The sequence below is a fragment of the Amblyraja radiata genome, chromosome 35 (assembly GCF_010909765.2).
Source record: "Amblyraja radiata isolate CabotCenter1 chromosome 35, sAmbRad1.1.pri, whole genome shotgun sequence".
Classification (NCBI taxonomy): domain Eukaryota; kingdom Metazoa; phylum Chordata; class Chondrichthyes; order Rajiformes; family Rajidae; genus Amblyraja; species Amblyraja radiata.
In genome coordinates this window covers 2,644,307-2,667,059 of record NC_045990.1, presented here as the reverse complement: position 1 = coordinate 2,667,059, position 22,753 = coordinate 2,644,307, and the positions used below count along the sequence as shown (strand labels likewise).

The window sequence follows — 22,753 nt, the reverse complement described above, 5'->3', positions numbered from 1 at the left end:
AGCAAAGGAAATAGGCAACGTTTCGGGCCGAAACTCTTCTTCAGTCTGAAGAAGGGTTTCGGCCCGAAACGTTGCCTATGTCCTTCACTTTTCTCCAGCATTTTTGTGTACCTTCTGAACATTAATAGCCCATTATCTGTTTATTTGCACTTTATCAGTTTATTTATTCATGTATTGGGAAGGGTGATTATAGAGTGATGGGTTGTAAATATGACTAAGATACTGTATAGTATATGCGGGTTTTTTCTTTTCTTTTTCTTTTTTTCTTTTTTGTATGACTTTGTAAATATTTGATTAGTGTTCAAATGTAAATAATTTGGTGTTCATATAGTGAACATATGGTGTACATATAGCTGCTAAATTTGTATGAGATAATTACAAGCAGTTGAATAAGGGGTGGGAATTAATAAGCTTTGGCTTCTTCCTGCTCCTTTTCGGACACATATGATTTCAATTATTTATAGATATTGTTTATGACACTTTATAAATATCTGTGTTTTGTTTTTTTGTATGCTGTTTCACATTTGCTTTTTATTCTTTTATTCTGTCCGAAATAAATAACTAATACATAAATAAATAAATAAATGTGTGTGTATATATTTATATAATGGTATATGGACACACTGATCTGTTCTGTATTCATGCCTGCTATATTCTGTTGTGCTGAAGCAAAGCAAGAATTTCATTGTCCTATCAGGGACATATGACAATAAACTCTCCTGAATCTTGACTCTTCTCTCCAGAGATGCTGCCTGTGACCTGTGACCCACTGGGTGACTCCAGCACTCTGCGTCTCCATGACAACGGTAAACACCCCGGGCCCGGGTGACATCATCAGCGGCCAATGGGACATGATGCCGGAGCCGTGGGGGAGGGGGCGGGACCAAAGCGCGTAGGCCAATCACCGCCGGCGTCCGACTAATTGGCGTCTGTACCAACCAATGGAGACGGTGGTGGGCGGGTGTTATGCAAAACCAGCCATAGGAATAGACCAATTGGGGCTGAGCTACGACATTGTACTGTGGTCTAACCCAATCAGGTTAGAGATGCGCGTGTGACGTAGGCTAAAACCCGCCCTCTCTGCCGGAACCGATGGGTGATTGGCTGTACTAGGTGATAGATGGCGATCCGGTCCAATCAGAGTTGAGCTGCACAATAATGACGCTCCTATTGCCCGCCCCGTTTCCAGAAATGCGGTTTGATTGGTTGCCCCTGGCGATTGACGGTGGTCTAGCCCAATCAGAGTTGCACCGGCTGAATCCCGCCCCCTTTCTCAGACCGGAGGTGTCATTGGCTGTCCGGGCTGAGTGACGGCGGCGCTGGCCAATGGGAGGGTCTGGGCGGGAGCGGAAGCGCAGGCCGCAGGCGCTGGGAGTGAGTGAGTCCGGGGCCCGCGGCCGGGATCGGGATCGGGACCCGCACATCGGCGCCATGGGGAACCGGGGCATGGAGGACCTGATCCCGCTCGTCAACAAGCTACAGGATGCCTTCAGCTCCATCGGCCAGAGCTGCAACCTCGACCTGCCGCAGATCGCCGTGGTGGGCGGACAGAGCGCCGGCAAGAGCTCGGTGCTGGAGAACTTCGTGGGCAGGTGGGGCCGCGGGGAGAGGCCGAGGCCCGGGGTTGGGGTGGGGGGAGAGGCCGAGGCCCGGGGTTGGGGTGGGGGGAGAGGCCGAGGCCCGGGACGTCTGGAGCCGCAGTTAACTGCCCGGAATTAACTTAAACTTCACCCCAGCCCGAGCATCCTAACACCCCGCCGCACCCACTCCCTTACTCCCCCGCCCACTCCTCCATTACTCCCCTCCCTCCTCCATTGTCACCCGCTCCATTAACTCCCCCTGCACCCCCACTCACTCCCCCTGCAACCCACCCCTCACTCCCCCTGCAACCCACCCCTCACTCCCCCTGCAACCCACCCCTCACTCCCCCGCCCACTCCTCCATTACACCCCTCCCTCCTCCATTGTCACCCACTCCAATAACTCCCCCTGCACCCCCACCCATTCACCCCCCTGCAGCCCCTCCCACTGCACCCCCCACTCCCTGCACCCACTCCCCCTGCACTAGCACCCCACCCACTCCATTAACTCCCCCTGCACCCCCACTCACTCCCCCTGCAACCCACCCACTTACCCCCCTCGCACCCACTCCCTTACTCCCCCATTACACCCCTCCCTACTCCATTGTCACCCACTCCATTCACCCCCTGCAGCCCCTCCCACTGCACCCCCACTCCCTGCACCCACTCCCCCTGCACTAGCACCCCACCCACTCCATTAACTCCCCCTGCTCCCCACCCCTCACACCAACTCCCACTGCACCCCCCACTCCCTGCACCCACTCCCCCTGCACTAGCACCCCACCCACTCCATTAACTCCCTCTGCACCCACTCCCACTGCACCCCCACTCCTTGCACCCACTCCCCCTGCACTAGCACCCCACCCACTCCATTAACTCCCCCTGCACCCCCCACTCACTCCACCTGCAACCCACCCACTTACCCCCCTCGCACCCACACCATTGCCACCTTACGTGGTCTCAAACATTACACCACCCATTCCACCTGCACCCCCTCCCCTGAACACCTGCTGCACCTTTCCCCTTTGCCAAATGAACACGCCACACGCTGCCACACCCTACCAATAGCAATTGAACACTTGTCCCACACCCTCCCATCCCACACCGACCCTTCCCCGCCACCTGCACCCCACAATCACCCTATGGCAAATGAACACACACACACACACACTTACAGATCCTGCCTGCAGCCCCCAGCACACTCACTCAACCCCACTAACCCCATTCCTTTCGTGCGCACACACACACCCTCTCCCCAATCCCTGCCTCCTTGTTCTCCAACCTTTTCATTCCAAGCATGTGCTTATCTCATAATCTGTTGGCTGTTTGTGATTGAAAGTAGGAGATATTTCTTCACAAAGGAGATACATCTGTGGCATTCTGTACTGCAGCAGTGTTGTGAAGGGTTAGTCATTGAATTATGGGGGTAGGACAGGAAAATTGGACCATGGTGGAAGTTCTTTTCTTCTCTTTCTTGTGTTAGGGTTTACCCTATTCTAGCCTCTCCACCCACATCATGCCACATTTATCCAGGAATTTTTATCTTTGTGGATAACCTATCGGAATAGAGATTGTCCAGATTTTGTGGGTTATACAAACAAAGCTGATTTATAGCAAAGATAGACACAAAGTGCTGGAGTAACTCGGCGGGTCAGGCAGCACCTCTGGAGAAAAAGGATGGGTGATGTTTTGGCTTGGGACCTTTCTTCAGATTGAAAGTAAGGGGTAGAGGAGTGGTGGGCTGGAGGCAAGGAACGATGTGGAATAATCAGGGTCAGTTCTTGTAGCTGGAGTGGTAGCCTCTACAGATGGGGCAGGAGGTGGCTGATAGGGTGACTGGGTGGATAGCTATGAGGCAGCGTGTTCCTTTTGTTCCTAATCAGGGCTCTGTGTGCTCCTGATAGAGGAGACATGAGGCTTTCAGTGCAATCCCGACATGCTCCACCTCTAGAGCGATTGAGGACCAGTGACTGTGGGTCTCTTGCACTTCTTCTATGAAGTTTTTAGAGCAACCTCTAATTATTTTCTTCTGTCTGTCTGGTCATTTTCTTTCATGACAAAGCTCGTTTCATGACAGTTTGTTTTGGGAGTCTGGTGTTGAGCATGTGAACTGACTGAGCGTTGTTTGGGCCTCAATTTTGGCTCGGATGGAAGAGGATGCTGGTCTGTTTGCTCTCTTGAAACCACCCCCTCCCCTCCCCACTCCCCCTGTCTCACTCTGTAATTGCTCTGATGTGGTAATAGGAATGGTTCACCCTATTTAAAAAAAATAGGTTGCTTATTATCCTATATTTGGCAGAACAAATGTTGTGGCTTTATGTTCGTGGTGAGCATTCTTTCACCCTCCTTTATCTCACCCTAAGCACATACTTACTTAAATATATATTATGACACAGACCTAGGCCACTCAACCCAACAAGCCCATTGCAGCTTCCAATTCAACAATCCCATTCCCCTGTAGTTTTGCAACCTATTTTCTCTTGCCCACCTACACTACATAGTGACATACAGCAGCAAATTAACTAACCAACTAACTAACCTGGCAAAACCCCACCTACTCACAGAGGACATGCATACTCCACATAAGATAGACACTAAAAGCTGGAGTGACTCAGCGGGACTGGCAGCATCTCTGGAGAAAAAGGATTGGTGATGATTTGGGTCTGAAGAAGGGGCTCGACCCGAAACGTCACCCATTTCTTTTCTCCAGAGGCTGCCTGTCCCACTGAGCTACTCCAGCTTGTTGTGTCTATCTGAGGTTCAAACCAGTATCTGCAGTTCCTTCCTACAAATACTCCACATAAGCAGCACTAGACGTCTGATTGAACCTGGGCCCGTGAAGCTGTGAGGCAATAGAACAATAGCTGCTTCACCATAATTCTTCCTGTCTTTACTTCCTTGTTCATAGCCTGAATCACCATTATACTCCATTTGCCTTGGGCAGTCATTATGGGGCAGGTTTCACATTCTTATCATGGTGTGCTTGAAGCTTGGGTTTCTTGTTAACTACCTGGGCCTTTTCCTTCGTTTTGTGCTCCTAATGAAAATATCACTTTGTAGGTCAATATTCTTCCTTTAAGAAAAGGAGTCCTATCTTCACATGTGGTTCCAGAACCATCTGATCGTGTCATACTGTCACAAAGCAGGGTTTGTGAGTGGAAATGCATATGCGTCTTGTCAGAGTTCTGCCCAGTTTGATCTGTGCAAGTCGAGCCGACATGGTGGTGCAGCGGAGAGTTGCTGCCTTGCAGCGCCAGAGTCCCGGGTTCGATCCTGACTACGGGTGCTGTCTGTACGGAGTTTGTGCCTTCTCCCCGTGACCACGTAGATTTTCTTTGAGATCTTTAGTTTCCTCCCACACTCCAAAGATGTACCGGTTCATAGGTTAACTGGCTTAATATAAATGTAAATTGTCCTAAGTGTGTGTGCGGGGATCGCTGGTCGATGCGGACTCGGTGGGCCGTAGGATCTGTTATCTCTAAACTAAATCTGATATCTACTAACCGTAGTCACAACAGGAATCATTCCATGTTAACTGTCTAGGGAGGAATTTGCAGTTTTGCAGAGGAGACAAGAGTAGCAAGTGTATCAAATACAGTGGGGGAGCAGGTAACAGATGACTGATGTAATTTTATCTGGGCTAATGAAGTATTTACTAAACGTTGAAACTTTAAAAGGATTAGTGGAGCAAGTTTTTTGGGAAGTGTTTATGTCCTTTGGTGAGGAGGTAGAAGATATTCAATAAAATCACCCCAGGTATTGGAGGCTTGGATGATGAAAAGCCAATTTACAATACAAGATGAGGCTGAAATGAGGAATAGTTTTGTAAAGGGGAACAGGAAAGCCACTTCCACTGCTTGGTGAGAACATAAATTGAACATATGAGATAAAAGCAGAATTTAGAAATTTACTAACTACATGGGGACTTGGTGGTGGCTCATGTTGTTGGATCTCTAATGCTGTAACCCATTCCCATGCTTTGCTGCTATTAAACCCAAATCATGATACTCGGTACCGACAGTGCCGTAGTCGGGATCATGTGCGAGTCTCCGGCGCTGTAAGGCAGCAACTCTGCCACTGTGCTGCCCAGTGTTCGCCGTGGAAGGACCCTCGACCGTGGTCCTCTCCCACACAGTCTTGGTGTTGGCTGCACCCAACTTCAGCGAAGATAGACACAAAAATCTGAAGAGGGGGCACGACCCGAAACATCACCCGCTCCTCCTCTCCAGAGATGCTGCCTGTCCCGCTGAGTTACTCCAGCTTTTTGTGTCTATCTTCGGTTTAAACCAGCACCTGCCGTTCCTTCCAACACATCAAAACTTCAGCGAGTTCCTTGTTGAAGTTGAGGGGAAAGAATGACTGTGGAGGCTTGCCGCTTGTACAGGAGCACGAGTGCTGACCCAAACTCCGTGGAAGTGTTGCACAGCAATTGGAGTGTGGCACGGATTGTTTGTTCACCAGAGCAGCCTGCCTTGTGAATGTTGACTCCAACTCGTAGCCTAAGGGAGTAGATTTGGTAACAGCAGGTGTGGCGCAGTAGGTCCTGTGAGATGTTTCTGTCTGCAATGGGGTGGGTGGCAGTGTGAGAACGAGCAGGACAGACATGCTGTTTCAGTTCAGTTTAGTTTATTGTCACGTGCATCGAGGTACAGTGAAAAGCTTTTGTTGCCTGCTAACCAGTCAGCAGAAAGACAATACAAGATTACAATCAATCCATTTAAAGTGTACAGATACATGATAAAGGAATGTACATAAAAATGCTGGAGAAACTCAGCGGGTGCAGCAGTATCTATGGAGCGAAGGAAATAGGCAACGTTTCGGCTCGAAACGTTGCCTATTTCCTTCGCTCCATAGATGCTGCTGCACCCGCTGAGTTTCTCCAGCATTTTTGTGTACTTTCGATTTTCCAGCATCTGCAGTTCCTTCTTAAACATGATAAGGGAATGATGTTTAGTACAAGGTAAAGCCAGTCAAGGACTTGGAACATCAAAGAAGTAGATGGTAGTTCAGCACTGTTCTCTGGTTGTGGTAGGATGATTCAATTGCTTGATAACAGCTGGGAAGAAACTCGTGAGGCGTTTACTCGCGGGATGAGGGGTTGTATGGGTTACCTAATTGTCATGTTACCTGTGGAGCCTGTGTAACTATTGTGAGTCTTCAGGCTCAATGAGCGGAGGCTTTGTGGGTTTTGTGAGATGTGGCAATCCATGGCGGCCGTTTGTTGCCTCACGCCTGTGGTGTAAATACTGTATTTCCGCATTGTCGACTGCATGTGTGCGTGCATGCACGCAGCTACCTTGAGCATTTGCATGCATGCAGGCTGCGGTGTAATTTTGAATAAGAAGCAGGGTACGGACCACCCAAGTCACTCTAGCTTCTCTTTTTCACACTTTAAAAAAAAGTTATCATTGTAACTTTTTTGTATGTCTTTTATTAATTTTTCTTTCTCTCTCCACATCATCGTCTATATCTCTCGTTTCCCCTATCCCTAACCAGTCTGAAGAAAGGTCTCGACCCGAAACGTCACCCATTCCTTCTCTCCAGTGATGCTGCCTGTCCCACTGAGTTACTCCAGCTTCTTGTGTCTATCTACAGCGATATGTTCTGTTCGAGTCTTGTACGCAGCAAGTGCCCTAAGTGGAATGAGTCAGTGTTTTATTGACCTATGTACAGAAACTGAACAATGAAATTCTTACTTGCAGCTGCGCAACAGGTTTGCAAACGTGTGTAGGAAGGAACGGCAGATGCTGGTTGAAACCGAAGATGACACAAAAAGCTGGAGTAACTCAGCGGGTCAGGCAGCATCTCTGGAGAGAAGGAATGGGTAACGTTTTGGGTTGAGACCCTTCTTCTGGTCTGAAGAAGGGTCTCAACCCGAAACGTCACCTATTCCTTTTCTCCAGGTTTGCAAACATAGTAGTTATAGATTACCTGTGGAGTCAGTGTAACTATTGTGAGTCTTCAGGCTCAATGAGAGGAGGCTTGTGAGTTTTGGGCGATGTGACAATAAATGGCAGCCTGGTCTGTTGCCTCACCTCCTGGACAGCCTGTGGTGTAAATACTGTACTTCTGCATTGGAGACTGCATGTGTGCGTGCATGAACAATGAACAACACAGAAAAATATCACGTTTGTGCTATTATGAACTCTGCAGAGAGTTTTCCCGTCTCTCTGATCTCGATGTGTGACTCTGCTTGCTTTGAATGACAATGTGATCACTATCGATGGGAGGAAAGGCTGACTGTTCTCTTCTGCTCTCAGGGATTTCCTTCCCCGTGGCTCAGGGATCGTCACCCGCCGACCACTCATTCTGCAGCTGATCAATGCAAAAACAGGTAGGTGTGCGATTCTGTGTATGAGTTTCAGGGCTGAAGGAGTGGGAGCAGTGGTTGGTCCTGTGGCCCCTGCAACCCGATCGGCTGATCACTGAGGCCGGGGCTGGGCTGATCCCACTTCCTTGCCTGATCCCCACAACCCTTAACCCCCCCCCCCCCCTTACAGTCCAAAATCCATCCACCCTGGCTTGGATTATATTCAGTGATGTACCCTGCACATCCCGTGGCTGGAGAATTTTAAATAGTTGTGATGTTGTTTCCGCTCCCTTCAAACTCCACCTAAAACAGACGTTCCGTTAATTGAAACCATGCCCCCTACTTGGTTATCCCAGGAGAGGACATTTCAGTGACTACCCCCACTCCCCAATGGATTTATATGCTTCAACAACATCCCCGTGCATTCTTCTAGCCTCCATCGTCCTCGCCTACTTGTATATTCCTAGGACAACTCCTTCCTCCCTGGACCACCTGGACAACCTGGCCTGAACTGCCCCCAGAGCAAGCATAGCTCTCTTTAATTACGAACGGCAGCTGATGGAGCTGCTGCCTCTCAGTCCCAGACACCTGCGTTCGATCCTGACCTTGGGTGCTGTCCGTGTGGAGTTTGCGCGTTCTCCCTGTGACCACGCGACAGCTTTATCCCACGGCGCAAAGACGTGCGGGTTTGGAGGTTAATTGCCCTCGGTAAATTGCCCTTAGTGTGGAGGGAGTGGATGAGAAAGTGGGATAGTACCGAAGGGCCTGTTACCATGCTGTCTCTCTAAACAAAACAATACAAGTCAGTAAGTTTTATTTATATAGCACGTTTTAAGTCAACTCGCATTGACACCAAAGTGCTTTACATAAAATAGATAATAAGTTTCCATACAAACCATAGAAAAAAGGTTAAAAAAAATAAAGAAAATGGACACAACACATTATAGAGTTCAACACAAACGTCCCCCCACAGCAGAATCAAAACTTTCCACTGTGGGGAAAGGCACTAGAAAGTTAAGTCCTCTTCCTCTGTGAAACACCCGAGGTCGGGGCCCATTTGTGGCCTTACAGCCAGTCCAATACAAGGTACTCCATGGGTAATGCCACCCTGTACAATGGAGCAGGATTGCCCTACACTTACACCGAGGGCCAACATTCCGTGTGGTTTCCTAATTACTTGACATTTTACATGATAACTTCGAGGACACTGAGGTCCCCTGTACTCCAGCCTTCTGTAGTCTCTCTCCATTTAAACAATATTCTGCCATCAAAGGAATGATGTTGGGACAACGCTCTATGTGACTGTTCATTAACGGAGAGCTGAAGCTCACACTGTTCATTGTGCTGTTGTGAAGCAGCAGTATGTGCCCAACATGGCTCCCTCCAGCTCAACATTGACCTTTGGCCCCCTATGCACTGGCATCTTTGTTGAAGCTTGTCTCGTGTATGAGTACACTGGCTCTGTTTCTGCAGTTGAATGACGGTTCGCTTTCATCACAGAACATGCTGAGTTCCTGCACTGCAAGGGGAAGAAGTTTACAGACTTCGATGAGGTTCGACAAGAAATCGAAGTTGAGACGGACAGGATCACCGGGAGCAATAGAGGGATCTCGGCAGTTCCCATTAACTTGAGGGTGTATTCGCCAAATGGTGAGTGGGGTCTTCAAGCTGTTTGGTACAGTACAGGCCCTTTAGAGACTGTTGTGAACCATTCCTGACTTCTGAGCTGTCTGTGGGGAGAGCATTGACTACAAGTTTCTGCTTCCATGGAGTAGCACTGCCATCTGTTTCAGGCATAAACCAGATAAATGACAACGGGTATTAAAGACTTTGAATGGAAGCAGTGTTGAGAAACTAATAGTTTTTATGTATTATGTAATTGATGACTCAGCAAGTAAAAGAAAAGTAATTGTTACCATGCAGATTAAGTGACCACAGGAATTGGCTGTGGTGCCCGAGTTGCAGTCTAAAGTCCTAGTGACTTCAATTAGGCATCACATCCACGCATTCCCCCTCCCATTCCGAATCCGACCTTTCTGTCCTGGGCCTCCTACATTGCCAGAGTGAGCACCACCGGAAACTGGAGGAGCAGCACCTCATATTCCGCTAGGGCAGTCTGCACCCTAGCGGCATAAACATTGACTTCTCCAATTTCCGGTAGCCCTTGCTGTCTCCTCCCCTTCTCAGCTCTCCCTCAGCCCTCTGGCTCCTCCTCTTCCTTTCTTCTTCCCGCCCCCCCCCTCCACCCTGCATCAGTCTGAAGAAGGGTTTCGGCCCGAAACGTTGCCTATTACCTTTGCTCCATAGATGCTGCCTCACCCGCTGAGTTTCTCCAGCATTTTTGTCCACCTTCGATTTTCCAGCATCTGCAGTTCCTTCTTCAACATCCACGCTGGAGACCAGACCAACACCACCCATCCCAGTACAGTGGCACAGAGATTCCCAGTGTTGTGCCTAAAACACAACTATGTTATAGAAACACCGTTCATAAACTTTCTATGTATCTTTTCATGCCTTCTAGTTTCCCTCTCCTCTGACTCTCAGTCTGAAGAAGGGCCTCGGCCCGAAACGTCACCTATTCCTTTTCTCAAGAGATGCTGCCTGTCCTGCTGAGTTACCCTGGCATTTTGTGTCCATTCGCACATTCAATTATATGTTCTTGCTGATGTTTTCTTAGCATTCTCAGCAAACTCCTTGACCATTAATCATCTTTATATGTGGCAACCTCTAAGCGTTGCTTCTAACTAAAATAATTTTCCATTCTGGATTGCATTGGTTGTTTAACCCTCTGATTATTTTGCCAGAGACAACTGTGGGTGACTGATTTGTGCATCCTGACCAGCAAAGGCCATAATCTCCAGAATGGGGATGATGGGTGGGTAGGTGGTGATTGTTTGGTGTCAGGTGAGGTGCATTGGCCGTTATCAAGGCAGGTGCGTGTATTGAGTAGGTATGGGGCTCCAAATGGGGGTGGCTGGGTCTGTAATAGTGTGGGCTTCTAGTGGGTGGCTTGTTGAGTAAATAGAAATTAGGTGCAGGAGTAGGCCATTCGGCCCTTCGATAGTGGTCCTAACACTTCCACTTGCCCTCTTGTGTTGCTAGTTTTGAACTTGACGTTGATCGATTTACCGGGTATCACCAAGGTGCCAGTAGGTGACCAGCCGGCCGATATCGAGAATCAGATCAAGGAAATGATCATGCAGTTCATCAGCAAGGAGAACTGCCTCATCTTGGCAGTCACGCCAGCCAACTCTGACCTTGCCAATTCCGATGCGCTGAAGATCGCAAAGGACGTGGATCCTCAAGGTAAGAGCCCGCTCTTCACCTGGCCACCTACAGTGGAGGTAAAGGAGATGGACGGATGGTACTCAATGCTGGAAAAAACATGAAATAATAACCCAGGCAAACTAGTGCATCATGTTAGGATGTGCACCTCATGCTATGAGAAATCCTTACTTGTGAGAGAAGAGGATCGCCTTAATGTATGGATCCATGTGATGAGTGTATCCAGGAACCCATCAGTATGAATAAGGGTTTCGGTCCGAAAAGTTGCCTATTTCCTTCACTCCATAGATGCTGCTGCACCCGCTGAGTTTCTCCAGCACTTTTGTCTACCTTTGAATATCCAGGAACTTGTTTACCTGGTCCATGGCTGCGTTAGAGAGAGGAGGAAACATAGAGTTGGAGACCAGGGGGAACAGAGCAGGAGGAAACGTCACCCATTCCTTCTCTCCACAGATGCTGCCTGTCCCACCGAGTTACTCCAGCATCTTGTGTCTATCCATTGACCAACATTTTGAGACTCGCGTATCTCTGGGCTGTGCTGACTCACGATGTCTGTGTGACCATAATGTTCCCAGTATCGTTGCCTTCAAATTCAACTCTGTCTGTGGTTAGTGATTGGAGAATTGAGAGTAATGCTAAAACTTAAAAAGGCGCATTTTCACACCACAGCTTCTAGGTCTGCATTTTCAATCGGAGGAGACTGAACTCTTGTTGCAAACTGCCCAGATAATGCACAGTCTAACGTTCTCTCTCTGTCACAGGTTTGAGGATCATCGGTGTGATCACCAAGCTGGATCTGATGGATGAGGGGACGGACGCAAAGGACATCCTAGAAAACCGACTGCTGCCTCTCCGGAGGGGTGAGTCGAGCCCCAGCCCTGGCCGATTGAAGCAACTGCCCTGTGTTTACACTCCACACTGTGTTGATGCTTGCACTAACCCACCTCTCTTTATCCTATCTTGTCATTGTGAGCTGATCTTTTCCTTTCTCTGTCGTCTGTCTAACTGTCCTATAAATGCTTATCCCTCAGTTGGCGGTGGAGGCCGGTTCTCTGGATGCTTTCAAGAGAGAGCTAGATAGGGCTCTTAAAGATAGTGGAGTCAGGGGATATGGGGAGAAGGCAGGAACGGGGTACTGATTGGGGATGATCAGCCATGATCACATTGAATGGCGGTGCTGGCTCGAAGGGCCGAATGGCCTACTCCTGCACCCATTGTCTATTGTCAGTCACTCTGTGTGAGATAGTGAATTGGCATTCTCTGAGTAAAGTTTCTCTACTTGCAAATGAAACCCCCCGCCCCCCTGTCATGCCAAACCTATTTGCATCCTTAAAGGGAGAGAAAAGAGATGCCAGGTCAAACATTCCTGAGGGTTATTTTGTCTGAGTGTCACTCCGCAGGTATTTGACACTTGGGAACATAATGTGCAATAACAAAGATATTGATAAGGGCTGACTCCTTCATCCGGTATGTCCCATCACCCAACCCCAAAGCCGTGTTGCTCCTTGTCTTTAGTCTTGAGCGACACAGTGTAGAAACAGGCCCTTCGGCCCACAGAGTCCGTGTTGACCATGCACTAGTTCCATCCTACACACTAGGACAATTTACAGAAGCCAATTAACCTGCAAACCAGTATCTGTTCAGAATGTGGGTAGGAACTGGAGCACCCGGAGAAAACCCACACGGTGACAGGGAGAACGTAGGAATTCCATGCAGACAGCATCCATAGTCCGGATTAAACTCGGGTCTCTGGCGCTGTGAGGCAGCAACTGTGTCGCCCCAAATTATGAATATCATATACTTCTAATTTGTTCTCAAATTTCACTGTACAAAAGATCACTCTGCCACTGAATTCCTTGCCTGCTGTAAAAGGAGCTGGATAAACCCCACAAACGGGGCTGCCTTGGGGAATTCAGAGATTCAAAAATGACTGCGTGTGCTGGCAGCTCTTTACAGAGTCCGCCCTTTCCTAGTTCTCCGCGGGAGAATAATGACTTCATCGGGAGGTCTTGTCCTATCCCACTTCAAAGTGGTGCGTAATATTTGCCCCTAAGGTAGGTCAGTTTAGTACCAGCCAGAGGGCAACAGGCCATCCTTGCTGCTCCTTCACTGCACCTACCAACAAATGGGGTGTTTCTCCATCAATACAAAGCTAAGAGACAAAATATACGATGAATTAGTTGGGAGGCAGTTGATTCTTTAGCACATACAGTATGTTGAGATTGCAAATTTGCCCAGCGCCTGGACATGTGGCCGTCTCTAGGTAGACTCTTCTTGTTCAGTGAATCTGTGTACAGGCATTCCCATCGAAAAAGCAACTTCCACCCCTGGAAAAAAAATTGGCAGCTCGTAAAGTCATATTCCCCAGGCTTGTAGACTGCCAAAACCTTTTCTTAGTTGAAAATGCTGAAAATATTCAAATCAAATCTCGTTTTTTTTAAAGTAACGTTTAATAAACGGCTTAGGATATCACCAGATAACACAAAAATATAAGTCAACTATTTATTCTTGTTTTGAACCGTTAAGTTACCTGAAACTCGCCATCCAACCTTGATTGTCCCTCTACTTTCTGCTGGAGGACAACAGAACGTTGATGCTTCCCATATGCTATATGAAGAGCCCTGCATCAAAACATGCACAGAACAATAACAGTAGGAGTTCTCCAATGTTTGGGACTTGTGCTTTGAAATGAGGCATACTTGAAATAATTTGTCCATTCACTTCTCCCTTTGGTTTGCAAACCCTGGCCTCTTGTATAGTTTCCTGGGAAACATTTGTTGGTGACATAGGGTTGGTAGAAATAGGAAGTGTTTCAAGCCTCAGGACCAAGAGCTGGCAAACAATGATTACTAAAATCAAAGACTGAAAGGTTTAGAGATACAGCGCGGAAATAGGCCCTTCAGCCCACCAAGTCCGCGCCGACCAGTGATCCCCGTGCACTAACATTATCCTACACACACTAGGGACAATTTGTATTTATACCTAGCCAATTAACCTACAAACCTGTATGTCTTTGGAGTGTGGGAGGAAACCGGAGCACCCGGAGAAAACCCATGCAAGTCACGGGGAGAATGTACAAACTGTACATACAAGCAATCATAAACCGATTCAAACCTGGGTCTCCGGCGCTGGAAGGCAGCGACTCTGGTGGATGAAGGTGTTTTATCCAAAGTGACGCAATACATCTGTTTCTGTCTCCTAACTATATTCCTGGTTCCATTATCTACAGGTTACATTGGTGTGGTAAACAGAAGCCAGAAAGACATTGATGGGAAGAAAGATATTCGTGCAGCCCTTGCAGCTGAGAGGAAGTTTTTCCTATCACACCCCTCGTACAGGCATATGGCTGATCGCATGGGAACTCCGCATTTGCAGAAGATATTGAACCAGGTGACCAGCCCATAGCACATTTCTCCCCATCACATTTTGATATGAGTAGTGGCCGCATGATGGCCAATTATTTCTGAAATAAGATTGTGTTGTCTTCATAATTTTAGTTTGTGGCCTAATTATTTGAATAGCCAAATTGCAGACGGATATTGATGTCTGGACTTGGAATTGCAACAAAAGGCAACAGGTTTTTCTGAAAGCCAAGATGGCAATGGGTGGTTTTGGGCTGAAGGCTACAATCAGAACCGTAAAGGAGAGATGTGGTTTAATGAATTGGGGAGCAACATTGTGGGGGATAAGTCTTGGGTAGGCCCTCATCTCAGTGTTTACTCGACAAAGAGGAGATGGGAGTCTGGCTGAGGTGTGAGATTCAGATGGAACTGGGTTGCCTAGTGGGGCTAAGGGTCCTGCTACCTGTAGTTTTCTGTTTGATTTTGTCTGTTTATACTCTCTCTCTCTCTCTCTCTCTCTCTCTCGCAGCAACTGACGAACCACATCCGTGAAACCTTGCCCGCCTTACGGAACAAGCTGCAGAGCCAGATGCTGTCCCTGGAGAAGGAGGTAGAGGAGTACAAAAACTTCCGGCCAGATGATCCCACAAGGAAAACCAAAGCACTCCTCCAGTAAGTGGGGTCATTGGGCTCTGTGGGCCTGTCGGCCCCGAGGCTTATGTGCCATAGCCCATTGCAAGTGTTGAGACTTCTGCCTAGGATGCATTCAGCCCAGAGCAGAATGATGCAGCAACTCACTTTGATGTGAGTTGATTGTCGTCATATCACTTCTACTGTTTCCATGTAGTGTTCTTTTATAAATCAAACAATTCTCAATGTGCTGGTTAATGCCGCTATTCATCCCCTCCTGTAAGCACTGATCAATGCAGCACGGTGGCGCAGCGGTAGAACTACTGCCTTGCAGCGCCGGAGACCCAGGTTCGATCCTGACTACGGGTGCTGTCTGTACAGAGTTTGTACGTTCTCCCCGTGACCTGCGTGGGCTTTCTCCGAGATTGGTTTCCTCCCACACTCCAAAGACGTACAGGTTTGTAGGTTAATTGGCTTGGTATAAAAATGTAAAATTGTCCCTACGTGATAATGTGTGGGGATCGCTGGTCTATGCGGAATCGGGGGGGGGGCGAAGGGCCTGTTTCCGCGCTGTATCTCTAAACTAAGCTAACAAATTAAATTAAATTGTATCTAGAACTGAAGCCACTTCTCCCTTTTTTGGGTTGAAGTTAAAGATTAAGCGATGGGAAAGCCAGTGTGTGTCCTGGTCAACATTCCTCTCTCGGTACCAAGGTGGTGAAACGGGTTTTTGAGCTGGTTCTAGGTTTGTGCTGTTGCAATACGACTGCTTTGTTTATGCAAATAAATGACTGCACTTCCAAATGTAAAATGGCACTAATGGGAACTTGGGCCTCTCTCACTGCTACTTTTCTCCTTTCAGGATGGTGCAACAGTTTGGGGTAGATTTTGAGAAGAGAATTGAGGGCTCTGGGGACCAGGTGGACACAGTCGAGCTGTCTGGTGGTGCGAGGATTAATCGCATTTTCCATGAGCGGTTCCCATTCGAGCTCGTGAAGGTAAGAGGTGCCGTTGGGGAGTGATTATTACTTCACGCATCCTCCGCCGACGTTGGTCTGACTGTGAAGCCGCGCTCGTTAAAGTTGCTCAACGCTTGTAAACGCAATCTGTGTTCTCTGTGCAGATGGAGTTCGATGAGAAGGAGCTGAGAAGAGAGATTAGCTATGCAATCAAAAACATCCATGGTGTTAGGCAAGTATACTTGGCCACGTGACCTCCAACCGAGAGAGGAGCTCTGACGAAACCAAGGGCTTCATTGTGGCATTGGGAGAGAGAGTGAAAGAACTAGACGCTATACTGAAACCCAAACCAGCCAGACACTGCGCTGTTATCATTCATTCATTCATAATGTCCTTCATCGGACATGGTTTGCACAGTGAGTGACTACTGTGGTTTGGATTATATGTTGTGAGTGGTGCAGTGTTTTTGGATTGTGTAGTGTCTATGCAGTAGGTTGTTTTGTACACTGTATGCACAGTTAGTATTGCATTATCTTGGAACATATTCTCTTTAGTCAGAGGGTGGTGCCACATCTAGGTATGTGTACTGTTTGGGCAATGTGCAGTATAGGATCACAATGTATTTATGGTGTGAGTGCACAGTATCTTGGATTGTGTAATGTTTGCATAGTGGACGGTACTGTGTCCTTGACCATGCACTGTTTGCTCAGTAAACGGTGCTGTGTTATGGATTATATTTTCACAGTAAGTAGTATTGCATTCCGGATAATGTGCTCTTTGCCCAGACAGCGCTACTGTGCCCTGGCTGCCCGTCTATTGTGCGGGTGTCGCTGTTTGAACCCAACATGCCCTTTCAAGCATCAGATTCGGGGTGGGGGAGGAAATGCCTGTGGTGAAACGAGTCACGTGTATTGTTATTGGCAAACCCGACTGAATCCTTTAGATCAAATCTTCAGTAATAAACGTGATGGTGCGGGCACTCCACTGAACCCGTGTAAGTGGGTCTTGTACTTGGCAGATAGTAAGGGGTACGAAATGACCATTTAAAAAAAACAAAGTTGTAGGTACTGGAACTTTGGAATAAAATCAGAAAATACCTGAAACATTCAGCAAGTAAGCCAACGAAAAAGCCAAAGATGATGAGTTTAGTTTATTGTCACATGCGTCAAGTTGCAGTGAAAAGCTTTTGTTGCGTGCTAACCAGTCAGTAGAAAGGCAATACATGATTACAATCCAGCCATCCACAGTACACAGCTACATGATAATAGGAATAACATTTAGTGCAAGATAAAGTCGTCATGTTTTAAGTCAGTGGCTGTCATCAGCAATGATGAAGGTTGCTGAAACATGGACTTAAGTTTTTAGTTTGGAGAAGCACCATGGAAATAGACCCTTCGGCCTACTGAGTCCACACCAATCACCCGCTCACACCAGTTCTATGTTATCCCACTTTCCCATCCACTCCCGACACACTAGGGGGCAATTTACAGAGGCCAATTCATCTACAAACTCGCACGTCTTTGGGATGTGGGAGTTATCCAAAGCACCCACGTGGTCACAGGGAGAACGTTAAAAACTCCACGCAGACTGCACCCGAGGTCAGGATCGTACCCGGGTCTCAGGCGCTGTGGGGCAGTGGCTCTACAGTTGTGCCAGTCTGGATGAGGCCCCAATGGGCATGCGCATAGGTAGTTGCTAGGTCCATAGACCAATACTGGATGAGCTACAGCTAGGGTGCATTGGTGGCACAGACCTGGGAGTCTGCTTGTGTGCAGAGGCCCATTGCAGTGGCATATTGTAGGATTGCTGTGCTCCTATATCTTAGAACAGCTTGTGTAGGAAGGAGCTGCAGTTGCTGGTTTAAATCGAAGGTGCTGGAGTAACTCAGCGGGTCAAGCAGCATCTCTGGAGAGAAGGAATGGCTGATGTTTCGGGTCAAGACCCTTCTATAAACAGCTTGTTGGCTAGACGGTCTCCTGAAGAGACAGGTGCTGGGACAAGGAGCTCCCACCCCTGGTGGAAACTGCTCTGTGTGGCTTTGGGACCACGTCGCCTCATCGTCAATCCTGCTCTCTCACTGAGCTGGATTCCCAATGTTCGGCATTGTCTGATCATTATTTTTTTTTTGTTCTGTTTTCTCTCCTTTTCCCCCCCTCCGGCTGTAGAACGGGGCTCTTCACCCCGGACTTGGCGTTTGAAGCCATTGTGAAAAAGCAGGTGGTGAAGCTGAAATCTCCGTGTTTGAAGTGTGTGGACATGGTTATCCAAGAGTTGGTTAACACAGTCAGACAGTGCACGCTGAAGGTATCTCCCGCCCTGGTGGCTCCCACGTACACCAGCACCTTGCCCTGTGTAGTTATGTGCATGAACTAACGTGAACTGTGCTGTGCATGAGCAGCAAGGGGCCGCAGACTGTGGCTGCAGAGACTCCCGACCTCTGCAAAAACACTTTTTACTGCACTTTATTGGGGTGGAAGCAACCTCCTGTTGATTGCATACATCAAAGAGCAATGCTTGCAGCATGATACTGGTGCCTTAGTGTGTGATAGCAACTAAAGTGCAGGGAGATGTGGGCACTCTCTCAACGTACATTGCTCTTATGCATTTTCATGCCTGCTTTACTTGCCTTAAATGAATGATTGGGGCAATGCAGATGGCTCTCATCAGTTTCCTGGAACCCTGTGCTTTATGTATCTGGAGACCTAAAATAATTGGTATGATTTAGTGTTGATGGAGAATATGGGGGGGGGGGGGAGAGAGGGTAAGCTTCCTGACTGGTGATGGCCACTGTGTTTCTTTGTGTGGAGGTGCCGCTGATTTGATACATTTACTGCTCTGCCCCTCCCAAGTGATTTATGTCCTGGTGTGGGTATCCGAGTTGTCGCACAAACAGTAATGCATTAGACTTGCTGCTGTGTTCCTTCATCTGTCCTGGGGATCTAGGGTTCCTTTTTAACCTTGCGTCATGTACGGCACAAACAGTGTGGGCCGAAGGGCCTGTTCCTGTGCTGTGCCATGTTCTATGCCCCATGGGATCCTTCCCCTCTGCAGGAATGGGTGAAGACTGAGACACTGTTTAAATAATGTTGAAGTGAATGGATTCAATTGGCAAGCATTATATTTGGGGGGACAACATGGTTGAGGTAGCAGATGGCCATTCACCTTTGTCATCACTCCCTCATTTTCCTCCGATTCAAAGGCACGTGTCTCTCCTCAGCCATGTCTAACTGCGATCATTTTATGATTCGTTATTTACTATTTAAACCTGTTCAAAACAAACCCGTGCCATGTTCTGGTGTGTGGGAAGGAACTGCAGATGCTGGTTTAAACCAAAGATAGACAGAAAAAGCTGGGGTAACACAGCGGGACAGACAGCATCTCTGTAGAGAAGGAATGCGTGACATTTTGGGTCGAGATCCTTCTTTAGACTCAGTCTGAAGAAGGGCCTCGACCGGAAACGTCACCAATTATTTTTCTACAGAGATATTGTCTGACCTGCTGAGTTACTCCAGCTTTTTGTGTCTCATCTGTTTAATTTTCTGTTGCCTTGGCTATATTTGCTGCAAGCAATTACTCTGGCCGCTGTAACATAGACATAGAAACATAGACAATAGGTGCAGGAGTAGAGGCCATTCGGCCCTTCGAGCCTGCACCGCCATTCAATATGATCATGGCTGATCATCCAACTCAGTATCCCATACCTGCCTTCTCTCCATACCCTCTGATCCCCTTAGCCACAAGGGCCACATCTAACTCCCTCTTAAATATAGCCAATGAACTGGCCTCGACTACCCTCTGTGGCAGGGAGTTCCAGAGATTCACCACTCTCTGTGTGAAAAAAGTTCTTCTCATCTCGGTTTTAAAGGATTTCCCCCTTATCCTTAAGCTGTGACCCCTTGTCCTGGACTTCCCCAACATCGGGAGCAATCTTCCTGCATCTAGCCTGTCCAACCCCTTAAGAATTTTGTAAGTTTATTCTCTGTATCCCAGTTTATTCTCTGTATCCCAGCTTAGGAAAAGGTTTCTTTATTTTGATGATGTGTCTGGATTCATTAATTTGTTCCCAGTGTCTCGGTGTGAGTGTGGAGTGAAAGGCTAGGGAACTACACGTTAAGTGTGGGTACTGCTTCCTGCTTTGGGTGAAGGTTCTCTTCCTGCGGAATGTGTCCAGTGCGCTGATGCATCGTGGCTTCTGGGGCGTGACCAAACCCTGCAGAGTTGTGCAACTCTTCTCTTATACTTCCCCCATTGAAAGGATGTGGCCCAGACTTGTCTTTTTGCATTTGTGGGAGGATTGCCATTGGGAGAACATTTGTAGTTGTGTGGGCTGAGCTGCCAATGATTCCTGGAACTGTTTCTAAAGAGAGCTCACCGCTGCCCTTCCAAAACAGCTGAAGGAACACACAATGGGTGCAGTGGGTTGTCATAAATGATGGTGCATGCATTACTTAGCAGGGAGAGGCAAACTGAGCAGGTAGGCTGCTGCGTGAGTGCTGTGGATCACTGGGAGTGTTCCTTTATCCAGAGTGTTTGATGCAATCACCTATAATGCCAGTGGAATAACCAAGACTGCCGCAACGGCCCATTCTCTCTCATCGCTCCAATGTTTGGGAAGAAGGCAGCAGTAGGTGGCCACTCTTAGATATTGGGTTATAAAGACGATACCTCTCCCTGATTTTTTGCCTCCTGCACCCCAGGGGCACAGTTTGTGGCGGTTGTGCACCTTCCATCGGGTATACGAACACTAGACAGATGTTTACTGTGGGAATTGAGCCTGGTGTTTAACTCCAGGACTGATCTGTGTTCCTGAGCCTGGGCAGTGACTCCTCACAAACCCCATAACGCTCATCACTGCGCCCCGCCAGCTCAGTTTGCTGATCTTGATGATGGACATGCTAACTCTCTTGCATTCTGTCTATTTTGTTTTCTTTCTCCCTTCTATGCCTCTCTTGCTGGCTCTCTTGGTCTTGCTGTTTCCACGTTGCCCCTGCCCCCTGTTCTCTCTGCTCTGTGCTTGCTATGTGTAGGACAGGGCTGTTCACCCCAGACATGGCGTTCGAAGCCATAGTGAAAAAGCAGGTGCACAAGTTGAAGGAGCCGTGCCTGAAGTGCATTGATATGGTGGTCTCCGAACTAGCTACTGTCATCAGGAAGTGTAGTGACAAGGTAAAGAAATCACAAACTTACGTGGGACTGTTCGTGAATTACCCAGTGGTTTAAGTGAGGATGTCCTCGGGGATTCATTTCATTTCTTCAGCCTCCAACCACCTGCAGTGGTTCAGGAGGTCACGAGGTTACTGAGGCCAACAGGCAGCTAGAGCAATGCCTGGTGGTGTTCTCTCCCATGTCCCTGCATCCCTGGAACAGAGCAGCTATAACACAGCAGCTGACTCCCCCCAAAGGCAGCAGAGAGCACCAACACAGAATGTATACAGTAACACAGAATGTGTCTGGAGTCACAGTCAGATATCCTAGAATGCGCAGGAGACGAGGCCCATCGGCCAGTTTGTCTGCGCTGTCTTTGTCCCTGGTGAGATCAGGGTTCGACACAGTGAGCTTGCAGTTCGATGTCCTTCTCTCTGCCACAGACAGTTATCTCAACTACGAGATATGTAATACCTCCTATTTTTAAATATCCACTATCCCCATGTTGGTTTTCCCCAAACGTTGATCTTGAGATGTTAGTGGAGATGTGATGGACCTCAGGGTTTGGGTTGGGAGCAGTTTGGCACAGTAAAGCCATAGAGGGTCCCCCAAGTTTACAGTCTATATTGTCCTGCATTACCAAATCTGCTCGTTCAGGTATTGAGGAACCCTCACTGAAGAGCGAACCATCCCACTGTGTTATTTTTAATTCTAGGTAGATTCATATCCATTATTGGCCTTTCCAATTGACCAGTCTGATACAGTGGGCATCAAACAGTACCCTCATTCTCTTCAGTGGCTGGAGTACTTGGTGCTGCCAGTAACGCATCCATGAATGTGGCCGCATCTTTCTACTCCCATTTCTTACCTGCTGTTCCCATTTTGGCCACACTTATACCTTAGTGCTAACAAAGATTGTGAAGGTTGCTACTGCTCCTTTGCACCATAGTCTTTGCCCTGCAGGGTGCCCCTGGTCAGTCCACACATACTGTCCTTGGTACTCATTCATCTCTCTGCATCACCCTGTCTTGTCTTGGCTGTTGTTTAATTCCTTGGCTTACGATGAAGCTTTGAATAAAGCTGCACGATCACCTATAGCAGACATTTTAAATGTAAAATTTGCTCTCAATTGTCCCAGATTGATTTATAAGGTGGCGTGTATTTCAATCAAAGCTTTCTCCTGGACCTGCTAATTCTTGTTAGCTGATGTGTGCTAGCCATGAGCTTGCTGTGTTTCACACTGGATCTGATCTGCACCAGCCCAGACCAGATTGCTTCTGCTCACTATAACTGATCTGTTTGTGACTGTTGGTTTGAGTTAGACCCCGGCAAACTGCAGTGCTGTCTGCTCTCCTCTCCTTGCAGCTCAACTCCTTTCCCAGGTTGCGAGAAGAGACGGAAAGAATTGTGACCACTCATGTCCGAGACCGGGATGGGAAAACCAAGGATCAGGTGAGTGAGTGTTTCTGTGGTCGGGGCTGTGGATTGGGCAGGCATGACTTGA

The 22,753-nt window shown here is 48.0% G+C and overlaps 1 protein-coding gene and 1 long non-coding RNA gene across 9 annotated transcripts in view; one reads left to right on the top strand and one right to left on the bottom strand.

Moving 5' to 3' along the window:
• Nucleotides 1–622: 622 nt before the first annotated feature.
• Nucleotides 623–22,649, bottom strand: LOC116991923. Its single transcript, XR_004416929.1, has 3 exons — nucleotides 22,541–22,649; nucleotides 18,518–18,522; nucleotides 623–633 (listed from the first exon to the last, which is right to left on the bottom strand). It is a non-coding gene; the product is annotated as an uncharacterized LOC116991923 (long non-coding RNA).
• dnm2 (dynamin 2) overlaps nucleotides 1,346–22,753 on the top strand; it is a 38,811-nt gene continuing 17,403 nt past the window's right edge. For 3 of the 8 annotated variants that reach the window (XM_033050904.1, XM_033050899.1, XM_033050901.1), the window contains exons 1-11: nucleotides 1,432–1,592; nucleotides 7,840–7,913; nucleotides 9,390–9,539; nucleotides 10,992–11,195; nucleotides 11,936–12,034; nucleotides 14,404–14,564; nucleotides 15,045–15,187; nucleotides 16,008–16,143; nucleotides 16,269–16,336; nucleotides 18,270–18,408; nucleotides 22,615–22,701. In XM_033050904.1, the coding sequence (XP_032906795.1) occupies nucleotides 1,432–1,592; nucleotides 7,840–7,913; nucleotides 9,390–9,539; nucleotides 10,992–11,195; nucleotides 11,936–12,034; nucleotides 14,404–14,564; nucleotides 15,045–15,187; nucleotides 16,008–16,143; nucleotides 16,269–16,336; nucleotides 18,270–18,408; nucleotides 22,615–22,701 (1,422 nt within the window). Of the gene's footprint in view, nucleotides 1,593–7,839; nucleotides 7,914–9,389; nucleotides 9,540–10,991; nucleotides 11,196–11,935; nucleotides 12,035–14,403; nucleotides 14,565–15,044; nucleotides 15,188–16,007; nucleotides 16,144–16,268; nucleotides 16,337–18,269; nucleotides 18,409–21,131; nucleotides 21,271–22,614; nucleotides 22,702–22,753 lie in introns of all 8 variants that reach the window. The other 5 variants (XM_033050906.1, XM_033050898.1, XM_033050905.1 and 2 more) reach the window with 4 other exon arrangements.